Raw genomic sequence first — 11,864 nt, 5'->3', positions numbered from 1 at the left:
TCATACCTATATACTTGAGTGAACTGCTGTTATCGAGGTAACCCGGACATGAAGACTCGTGCATGGAATCGTGACTAGGCCAGAAACAAAATCATGAAAACTTAACGAGGCCATGCAAGCCAAATAAGAGACCTTTGAAACCACCCAAAAATAAAAATTCCAAACAAGATTAAATTTTAGTCGTCAATGTAACCTAGCCATCTCGGGGTTGATGCCCATTGACTTGTATTAGCATCACCACTTGTATGTTTAAATTATTATAAAACTCGTCAACTGGCAAGTACCTAAAAATAAACAATTAAATTAAAATTCGGCGACCTGTGAATCCAAACAAAGCCTAATGCATCCTTCTGAGAAATTGTCGATTCTATTGTACTTAGGTTTCTTGTCTTCAAGTTTATGAAGCGTTTATCTTGTCCACAATAATAATAATCTCTTGTTCTTTCTCGAATTTGAGATATTGTTCTAAATTTAATTAGTACATCGATGAACTAAACAAGATGCATCTGTAATAAGTAGTATTGAGATAGCACTTCCCTTCTTTAATCATAAACTTTCTAACATATTAAGGTATATCACTATTATATCGAGAAATTTAATTGTAATAGATAAAAGACAATTGAAGAAAACAACCCAGAATTAAATATTTGATATTCCCATGAATATTCTACTTGCTTGTATGTAAACACAATACAAAAAATAATGATGAATTGGATGTTGTGTGTGTGTGTGTGTGTATCTATCTATGTATCTATAGGTTAAAAAAAGGGTTTTTGTTTGCGGGTGCTTGACATGTAGTGAAGCGAATGTACACAAAATCACTGCAGTCTTTTCTGGCTAAACCCCTATTTAGAGTTCATTGAAACATTCAGTGAGATTGTCTTAAATGATAACACAATAGGCAATTTGAAGTTTAAAATCATAATAATTTATATATGGTATAGTTTGGTACACTCGATAAGAGAGAGATTGATAAATAATCTTTCTTATCCTACGTTTGGTACCTTTTTAGAAAGCTCGTGATATTCCGGGATAAATAATTTTATACAAGGAAAAAATATTCATTTTACGATATGTGATAATATCAATTTAATGATAAAAAAACACCACAAATGACTTAATTGCTATCAATATATAAAAATCATAAACCATATCAAATATTTTTATTTATTTTTATATATTATCAAAATAATGGTGTTTTGAACTCGAGATAATTATATAAATGATTTTTATAAATATTTTAAGTTTCATCTTGTAAAAAGCCCTTGCCTTTCGACCTTAATATAAAATTAAAATCAAATAAATATTTTTATTTATTTTTATATATTATATAATATGATAATTATATAAATGAACTCGAGATAATTACATAAATGATTTTTATAAACCTCAATAAAATTATTAATATCACTCGATTAATTTTGTCATTACAATCTGATATATATATTTAATCACTCTTATTAAAAGCATGCCAAATATTAAATATAATGTTTGGTATCCTTAACTTATCCTTATAATATTATATATCACATGTTTATCACTGTATTATTAAGAATGTGACTATTATAGTAGCATGATTTAGTAGGTTGGTATGTCAACTTACTTATTACAAAAATAACTCTTAATTTTAAGTAATTTACCATTTATTCCATAAATATATTCCAAGATGCCCAATGGTCAAGAAATCATAGTGATGACAAAACTCGCCTAATTAGCCGTTTTATGGACACAACAAGAAATAATTTCTAAACACAAATTGATAAAGTATACTCCAAACCAATTAAAGTACAAATAGGCAAATGATTGAGAATTTTCACTATTTTAAGACAAATTTTTAAAGTTATCACATAAAATTCTTACGATCGATGATGAGAGACTCAACAACTAATCAATCCCCGACACCTGCTAAGACTCTGGCTTTACGAGGTGCCGGGCAAACCACATATATAATAAAAAAAATTCTTGTGAGACGGTCTCATGAGATAATTTTGTGAGACAAATTTTTTATTTGGGTCACTTATGAAAAAAATATTATTATTAATTGTAAATATGAGCATTGTTGATCTGTCTCATGAATAAAGATTTGTGAGACTGTCTCATAATAAACCTACTTCATGTATAATACATGACGTACCAGGTTACAAAAGCATTCTCTTAGTCTACGTCAAATATGTGGTTTTATCTTTTAAAGGACAATTTCGTTAATTAATATGAACTTACATTTAGTTCGAAAAACTTTTTTTCCTTTGTCTTCGACGGCACTAAAAAATAATTTTACATAATTTGTTATCAACATATTGTTTTATTCAATCTAGTACTATGTAATTTGAGGTAGACTGATTTTGTTTGCTTCTCCAAATAAATAAAAACAAAAAATGTTAATATATCACTTGGTCGAATCCATTATTAAAATGGACTTTGTGCAAACAAAAAGAAGAGAAAATAAATAATGATATCAAGAATCTTTTTTTCCTTAGAACAAACAAAAGCACAAACATTCCTAGATTACCTTCAGATACAGATTCATTCACTATATATATTCATAGAAACATTACACCAAAAACTTTTCTATATATATATATACATAAAAAAATATATAATCAATTTAAATAAAAATTATGCATGCAATGGAACCTCAATTTGGTGATCATGGAAACAGTAGCATCACTAAAATAAATAAATAAATAATTGTGTAATTTTTCAGGAAAAAGAAAAAAGAAATATGAGTTTTATATACCCCTACTAAAATTTGTGAATTTTTAACATAGAATATTTATATTATATTATATATTATTAAGTTTGAGATCCTAGAGTAACTAACTTTTGGTGTTGTTTTAATAATTATATATATTAATAAAGTGTTAAGATTTTAGTGTAACTCACATATAGCTTAGCAGATAGTGTTTTTGTTTCCTAAACATCAAGTTGTTGTATGTTCAATTCCTATTTGATATATTTTTCTTTTTCTTTCTCTATTTATTTTTGTAATTCATGTCTCAAAATTACAGTGTAATTCCTCACAATTTCTTATAATTATCTTTTGATCTTCATTTAAATATAAACAAAATGAATTACAAAAAAACATTGTACAAACACGTAACGCGTGCGTCGGTGCACTAGTATCATTTAATCATCAACCACCAATCCATAATTTTGAAAAACACCGACAGAAATAAACTAATTTGGCTGGTGAATCAATTAAATTCTCATTAATGAAATGAATTAACGCCAAATCTATAATGTGATAATCAAATAATTGTATAATAATTTAGAAACGTCGTCTTTCTAATTTTAGAAATAAATAATGTATTAGCAGTTGCCAACTATTACTGTTGCATGGCGAATAGGTCATATCTCTCTCTTAATTAATTATATTTAATTTAATGCAATCAGTTATTAATAACGGGGACTTGTCGAGTCGGCTTCTTTTGTTTGATTCGTTGGTGGGAGATATTTCGACCTCTTGTGGCCCAAACCGCTCGGGGCCGGCCCAGTGTCTTTTCGAGTACTAAGTGATGTTACCGTTTTGCCCCTAGGGTTTTTCTCTTTTGCTTCTTTCGGCCGTGCTCCTTGTTTTGAAACATGTTTTGGAATTAATGTCTGTAGTCACTCTTGAAATCTATTCATTTGAATTCTGATGTAATAAAATTTGAAACCCCATTCTTCTTGAGATTTGGTGTATCGTCGTCAGTAGAGAATCAGTCATAAGATAGACCATTTGAAATCTTTTTTTTCCGATACGACATCTCAATGTAGCGTCCGCAAGGTGGGTAATTGCCATCTTGTATGTGAATATCCGTCCCGTGCTTGCGTCTCCCTTTTTTCTGCATGAATTATGTAAACTTTTAATATAAGTTTGTTGCAAGAATGAATATAAGTTGAAAGCGAGCGAGAGACTGGTTGGTTACCTCACAATCAAACTTTGACACAAGTATTGCACAGATTGATTCGGGACAGAGGTTAGAAAGACTACGGTATTGGGTGGTCTGTCTGACCAGGCACGGTAAAACCTTGTATTTTTAATATTAATGGCATCGAATCCTAGGTTGCCTGCTACGCTTGTCCCTGACTAAACCAGTAAACGAAAAGGGAAAAAAACAATTATACGCAGTAATTAAATTAAATTTATAATGGTTAAAATAAAATAATATTTTTTTTGTTATTATATAAATGATACCTGATTTTATAAATTGTTCATAAAATCCCCAGGAAAATTAATTAATTTTGAATTCTAAAATTACGTAATACATGTATATATATATATATTTATATATCGGTAATGAGTATGTATTTAACATCTTTTTGGTCAAAGATGGACTGAGAGAATTAGCTTTCGTTCGTTTTGACTGACAAAGTTAACGGAACCGTCCACTCCGATAGTCACGTGACCTCGACCAGTTTACAAATTCCCAGTAAAATTGATTTAAATAGGAAAAGATATAACATTAAAACGACTGGCCAGGGTGAATTCACTAATATACCCCGGCCTAAGGATATGAGGTGTTGTTACACGTGTCGATATACTAGGTCGCCATCAGATGCGGCGCTTCGTGGAAAATATCTCGCCACAGGGACTATATACAAAATCCAGAATTATAGTTTTTTTTAAAAAAATAATAATAATTGTTATTTAATTAATTTATTTGAATTCAATTTTTTTAGTCTGAATATATTCTAAGAGCATTCATTTTACATGGAATTATAAAAATCTGAATATGCAGATTTTCAATTTAATTTTCTTGTAGTAAAAATTTGTATGAAAAAATAATATTTAATGCATGCACAATGTTTGTCAATACTAGCTAATAATTTAAATTATGATCAGTCTGCATATAAAAGTCATGGCCTGAAGACATCTTAATTTAAGTGTTTTTATATTTTGTGAGTTGTTTTTAAAGAATTTTTAGAAAAAAAGCCAACGAAAGGTCCTGAAGCTATAATTTTTCATTTCTGATAAAAACAACATTTGTGTAATTTCCAATCCAAACACAAGCTTTTCTTTTTTAATTAAATATTTAAAAAAATTCCATTATTTTTTATTTTTCAACGTATACAGAGTTCAATGGCACGTGTATTTGAATCGATAAATCTGAGATAATTAATTTCAAATTCATTTGAAATACAAAAAATATTACTCAAATATAAAATCATGCACTTTTAATAATAATTGTGATTAATTTAAAAGAAAAAATTTGCGTGAGACGGTCTCACATGTCGTATTTTTTATTTGAGTCATCAATAAAAATATATTACTTTTTATGTTAAACGATTACTTTTTATTGTGAATATCGGTAGAGTTGACATCTCTCACAGATAGAGATTTGTGAGATAATTTCACAAGAGACCTACTCAATTTAAAATATAACCATCATATCATCTGAATCCATATCTCAAATCCTTGCTCAAATCAAATCTATTTGGCCAAAAAGTAAAAATAAAAATGGCTTTTCAACATTAACTTTCATATCGTGTAAATATATATACAAATTATATAATTTCCTCCCTATTCGGATCCTGTGTTTTGAAAGGATAAAAGCTGGTAAACTGGTGCAGTATAAACATGTTGACACATTAAATTAAATTATAATAATAATAAAATTAAAGCTACAGTAGTGTAGTACCATTTCCAGCTATGAGATCCTATAAAAGAGTGGCTTTGCCTCACATTTTCGGTCTTCACCGTAACTGAAGAAGCAGCACATTCAACATACACGCACTCTCTCTTCTATCTCATAAAACACACACTAAGCTCCCTCTCCTCCTTAAGGGAAGAAGGCTCAGTTTCCTACTCTTTCTTCAAGAATTAGACCCAGGAATCCAAGTTCCCATCTACGTTTTACTCTAAATATCCACCCAAAAGTCACTGCCTCAGTGAAAGGAATTAATCCTTTCCTTTCATCATATATTCCTTAGCTTATTCCCTTTCCCCCTTCAACTTTTCTTGATTTTTCTTCTTTTTTTTCACTTTTTCTTTCTGATTTCACGCTCAGTACTGTGTGGCTGTTGTCTACCGGTGTCCTTTTTTTTTCCTGGTCCGGCTACACTTTAGCGTTGCTCTTTCTCTTTATCTCGTCGAATCTCTCAGTGCAAGCTCCTTTTTCCACCCATAACGCTCTCAAACCCTTTCGTTTTCAATGCGAATCTGCTAAAACTTTCGAGCGCAAATCTCTCAGCATAATGATGCCTCAAGAAGAAAAAACTATGCTGTCTAGTAGAGTCAAATACAGTGAACACATAAACCACACTACAGCTGTAAGCAAGCCGGGATATTTCATTTTCGGCAGAAGTAAGCCGGGAACCACCACCATTTGCCCCAGAACCATAAGAATTTCTGTTACAGACCCCGATGCAACCGACTCCTCAAGTGATGAAGAGGATGGCTTTTTTGTCAAACGCAGAAGAGTAAGAAAATTCATCAACGAGGTGAAGATCCAGCATTCTTCCAGAGACAATGAAAGTGTCGAAGGAAATGCCAAGGTCACCCGCCCGTCGGTTTCTGTGCTGAAGCGAAAGAAGAGCAGTGGCCGGAAAATCGACAGACGGGCGCCGGAGGTAGGAAATATACGAAAGTTTCGAGGTGTCCGGCAGAGGCCTTGGGGTAAATGGGCGGCGGAGATTAGAGACCCCTCGAGGCGAGTACGACTGTGGCTGGGCACATACGATACCGCAGAAGAGGCTGCCATGGTGTACGACCACGCGGCAATCCAGCTGCGTGGACCAGACGCGCTCACAAACTTCTCAACTCCTCCTGCTGCTGACAACAAAACCAGCTCAGAGTACAACTCCGGCGAGGATTCAAACAACGCTGCCAAGTCCCCGAAATCCGTCCTCCAGTTCGTCTCCGCAGCTGACTCCCAAGGCGAGGCTGAAGCCGAGTCGTGTTCCGGAAATGATGCGTTGTCGACGAAAGAGATCGAGGATGAGAATTTCTCAGATTTTTTTACATTTCCGCCTAACGACGACGACATATTTCGCGAGTTCGAAAACCCGCTACCACTACCCGACTTGTTCGAGCAAACGGGTATCTCTGATAACATTTTCGGATCCGACTTTGACCACAGCTGTGATATGCTTATCGGGTCAACTCTCGATCTCGGTTTCGATTTCGGATTTGGATCATCGAATGGGCAGGTGGATGATTACTTTCAGGACTTCGGGGACGTATTCGGGTCGGATCCTCTGATAGCACTCTGAGCATTATTATATTTTTCAATATATATATATAAATAAATAATGTAACTTGAAAATCAGCAAATTACTTTGTTGATTTTCGGCAGTTTTGGGAATGATGGAGTCTTTTTTCTTTTGTTTAATCTTCCTTCAGTTTTGTTATTTGTTATCACTGTTAATTTGTATTTTATTAAGTTAATTATTATTAAAATAAATTCTGAATTAGGTTCATGTGATTGTTGTGTTTGTTGTACTATGATACTTCTGTCCTCTGCCAGGCACGTGACTCGCAATGTTTTGAATTAGGTGGAGCAATGAAATGGAATGAATTCCCATTAAAATACCTACGCCTACTTGAATGATAACTAATTGTGTGAGCCCTCAAATTTGTCAGTTTTGAATATTCAAAAAAAAAAGATCGAAACATAATAAGAAACGAAAAAATTTGTGTGAGATGGTCTTCTAAGTCGTATTTTGTGAGACAGATATCTTATTTGTGTCATCCATGAAAAAATATGATATTTTATTGTGAATATAGATAAGTTTGACTCGTCTCACATATAAAGATTCATGAAACCGTCTCACAGAAAAACTACTCTATGAAAAATTTAGGTCCACTCCGCAAACCATGCTCGTTTTCGTTGGGACACACAAAATTATGGAGAGTGCTTAGTATTTTCCCGGTTGGGATGATGCTTATTGGGACCCCTCCCCTGTTATTGCTTTTGTCCCCTGCCCTAATTTAGTAAATTACAGCTCGAAATTTATCTTCAATCATCCGTAATTTGGTAATGTCATATAAAAAATTGAAACTTTCTTGGCATTACTTGAGACAGACCATCCCACCCTATCTTTCACAGAGCCTGAAAGGGAGAAGGTTGATAGTCCAACTCAGTGGTCGAGACGAGGTTCATTTCCATAATCCTATTTTGTGAACTCAAATTATTATAAGTAAAAATAAAAAAAAAAGCATATGTTAAAAATACTTATGCAGGATACATAATTTTAGAACTTAAAATAAACCTAAACTTTTAGATTTTTAGTTATGTTTTTTGAGCTAAAATATGTAATAAATAAATTTTGAATATAATGTAATCGGAGTGTTACAAAGTTCAATAACAATATAATACAATATGAAAAACAAATAAAATATTTATATACCCAAGAAAAATAATTAATTTAACCGATTTGGTTCGTTATTTTTATTTTTAACCAAAATCCGAATAAAACTAATTTTTACGGTTTGCTTGATTTAAAACCAATGCAAATTGTATTGAGTAGGTCTCTTATGAGACGGTCTCACGATTCTTTATCTGTGAGACGGGTCAACCCTACCGATATTCACAATAAAAAGTAAAACTCTTAGCATAAAAAGTAATATTTTTTCATGGATGGTCTAAATAAGAGATCCATCTCACAAATGACTACCCGTAGTTTTTATCAATTATAATTACCTGAAAACCGATCCAAATCCTACCATTTAGTTTGAGTTTACAATTTGGTTCAGTTTCGAACACATGAGTACCTATTAATGACCATCGATGCGACGCAAGCCGAAACGAGCAATCGCCTCGAGTGCTAGACCGGGTAATTATCTCAAATTCTCAATCATACGAAAAAACTAGGATCTTGGCCTCGAATCAGTTAATTAAAAACACACAATCAAAAGAGCCGTCCCTGCATGCAGAGGCCAATTGACCAGAGCTTTGATGACAGGCAGCAGAAGTACTGATTGTGGTCCAAGGATGAGCTAGCTGGGAGTCGGACATGACACAGATTTGGACAAACAACTGGGGTTTATCGAACCATTGCAGCACCAGAAAATCTTTTAACCTATACCGTTTTCATGTACTTGTGCCAAACCACAAGAATCATTTAACCATGCTTGTCATTGCCCGATATCTCTCTGCATCCCCATCGTCCCAAAATTAATTCTCGTTGGACTTTTCAGAAATTGGAACTTCACATGTATCTTTTAAAGGTGCATAAATTTCTTCGATCATGAGCACATCTTCATTAATTTTATGCTAAGGCATAGTTTGGTACACATGATAGGATAAACATGTGATATATAATATAAAGATAAGTTAAGGATAAATAAGGTGTAGGATATTATATTTAATGTTTGGTATGATTTTAATAACAGTGATTAAATTTATATATTAGATTGTAATGACAAAATTAACATTATCATAATAAATTTTATAATTTCAAAGTTGTTGCTTGAGTTCATATTTTTTATTTGTTTATGTGCCGTGATACTCACGGAAAATCTAGGGTCCGATCCCAACGAGCGTCACTAGTTCAGACGTGGGCTTTAAGATGACCTTGAGCCTGAAATCAAGAAAAAGACCGTTAAGAGGGGGCCAGGAGGGTGTCCTGGCGTAGTCCCTCCGACGCTCAAGTCAGTGACTGAGGTTATATGGGGGGAGCAGCTAAGGGTGCTGCTGAAAACAATATAGTGAATCCAATCCCTTATCATACGCTAAAACCTGGTATTTATAGGAGAATACCTGGGCTTGCCATGGGTCAGTCACCTGTGGGCCTCAGAGATGGGCCGGGAGTTTGGGCCGGATCTTGATGGGTTCATCCCTGGGGTATCACCAGTCTCCCCCTCCCGAGTCGAACTGAATCGCAGGTTCGAAGTTCGATTAGTCATACTGTCCTCGGGTTACCGGGTACGAGTTGTATATTTTCTTCCAGCCGTTCGTCAGTCTTCCAAAATTTGAAAGCAAATCAAATTGCAGTCCTGCTTTGAAAGGAAAGATTTGGTTGGGCTTCAATCTGAGATCCCCGACTCATTTCAATCTCACTTCTCCTCTATTCACCAGCTCTCTCCTGTCTACGTGTCACCTGCGTGTTAAGCCTAACGCCGCTTCATCATCGCCTCATTGTCACCGCCGCGCACACCCTAGCCACCGCCTTGTTCGAGCTGCCGCCAGAGCTTCGCCCAGCCATCACCTCACACCGCCACACTCTCGCCCAGCCACCACTCCACACCGCCCGAGCACGCAGCCAGCGCCTCGCCTTAGCCCAAGCCAACGTCTCGCCCAAGCCCAGCACCTCGACGCACACCGGCCCTAAGCCCCTGCCCACACGCTCGCCTTTGCCCACCGCGCGCACCACGCTCGCCCGGCAAGCCTCTCCCCTGCCTTGAGCGCTCGCCTCCTCGCCCACCACACTCGCCTCCTCGCCTTCGCCCACCGCGCGCACCACGCTCGCCCGGCCAGCCTCTCCCCTGCCTTGAGTGCTCGCCTCCTCGCCCACCACCCTCGCCCGGCCGAGCTAACTGCCGCTCGCCTTACCAGCTCGCCCCAACACTTCGCCCCACCAGCTCGCCCCTGCCCCACCAGCTCGCCCCAACACCTCGCCAGCTCGCCCCAACACTTCGCCCCACCAGCTCGCCCCTGCCCCACCAGCTCGCCCAGCCTCGCCCATCATCTCGCCCCGCCGAGCCCCCAGCCTCGCCCATCATCTCGCCCCGCCGAGGTGCTTACACCAGCGCCTGCTCAGCCGTGCCCCTGCTCGCCCGTGCCGCGCCACGCCAGCTCGCCCAGCCATGCCATGCTCGCCCCTCACCCCAGCGCCCAAGTCCTCGCATCGCCCATCCTCGTCCAGTACGTTGAGAATTTTGATATATTTCCTTGGGAAGGGTTGTGTGAACTCTGCTCCCCCAACAACTTTCGTTATCGACTAACCAAAAAAAATGTTCTTCCTCCCTAACCCTGCTACTCTGCTAGACGATGTCTTAGCAGGAAAATTTGATTCTCCTCATCCACTCTGCTCCTCTGCTAGGCGGCGCCATAGCAGGAAAATAACAATTCACAACCTCCACCCTCTAACTCCTCTGCTAAGTGACACCATAGCAGGAAGATAAAATTCAACGCGCCCACCCTCTAACTCCTCTGCTAGGCGATGCCTTAGCAGGAAAATAAAATCAACGCCTCCACCCTCTAACTCCTCTGCTAAGCCGGGCCTTAGCAGGAAAATAAAATCAATGCCTCCACCCTCTAACTCCTCTGCTAAGCCGGGCCTTAGCAGAAAAATAAAAATTCAACACCTCCATTCTCTAACTCCTCTGCTAGGTCACACCTTAGCAGGAAGCCGGGCCTTAGGAGGAAAATAAAAATTCAACACCTCCATTCTCTAACTCCTCTGCTAGGTCACACCTTAGCAGGAAAATAAAAATCAACCACCTCTTCCCTCTAACTCCTCTGCTAGGTGACACCTTAGCAGGAAAATGAAAATCAACCATCTCTTCCCTCGCTAACTCCTCTGCTAGGTGACATCTTAGCAGGAAAATGAAAATCAACCATCTCTTCCCTCGCTAACTCCTCTGCTAGGTGACACCTTAGCAGGAAAATAAAAATCAACACCTCCCCCCTCTAACTCCTCTGCTAGGTCACACCTCAGCAGGAAAATAAAAATCAACCACTTTCCCCCGCTAACTCCTCTGCTAGGTGACACCTGAGCAGGAAAATAAAAATCAACATCATCACCATCTAACTCCTCTGCTAGGTCACACCTCAGCAGGAAATTAAAAATCAATCACCTTCCCCCGCTAACTCCTCTGCTAGGTGACACCTTAGCAGGAAAATAAAAATCAACACCTCCCCCTCTAACTCCTCTGATAGGTCACATCTCAGCAGGAAAATAAAAATCAACCACCTTCCCCCGCTAACTCCTCTGCTAGG

At 37.1% G+C, this 11,864-nt stretch overlaps 1 protein-coding gene across 1 annotated transcript; it reads left to right on the top strand.

Annotated features, from left to right (window-relative positions):
• The first annotated feature begins 5,651 nt into the window (after positions 1-5,651).
• On the top strand, positions 5,652-7,416 carry LOC140831187 (ethylene-responsive transcription factor CRF1-like). Its single transcript, XM_073194995.1, has one exon. It carries the CDS (start codon positions 6,178-6,180, stop codon positions 7,192-7,194), a length of 1,017 nt encoding a protein of 338 aa, XP_073051096.1. The 5' UTR covers positions 5,652-6,177; the 3' UTR covers positions 7,195-7,416.
• Positions 7,417-11,864: the final 4,448 nt, after the last annotated feature.

This window comes from Primulina eburnea, chromosome 4, assembly GCF_022965805.1.
Source record: "Primulina eburnea isolate SZY01 chromosome 4, ASM2296580v1, whole genome shotgun sequence".
Classification (NCBI taxonomy): Eukaryota; Viridiplantae; Streptophyta; class Magnoliopsida; order Lamiales; family Gesneriaceae; genus Primulina; species Primulina eburnea.
The sequence above is the reverse complement of the archived record's forward strand: the minus strand, read 5'-3'. Positions and strand labels throughout refer to the sequence as shown.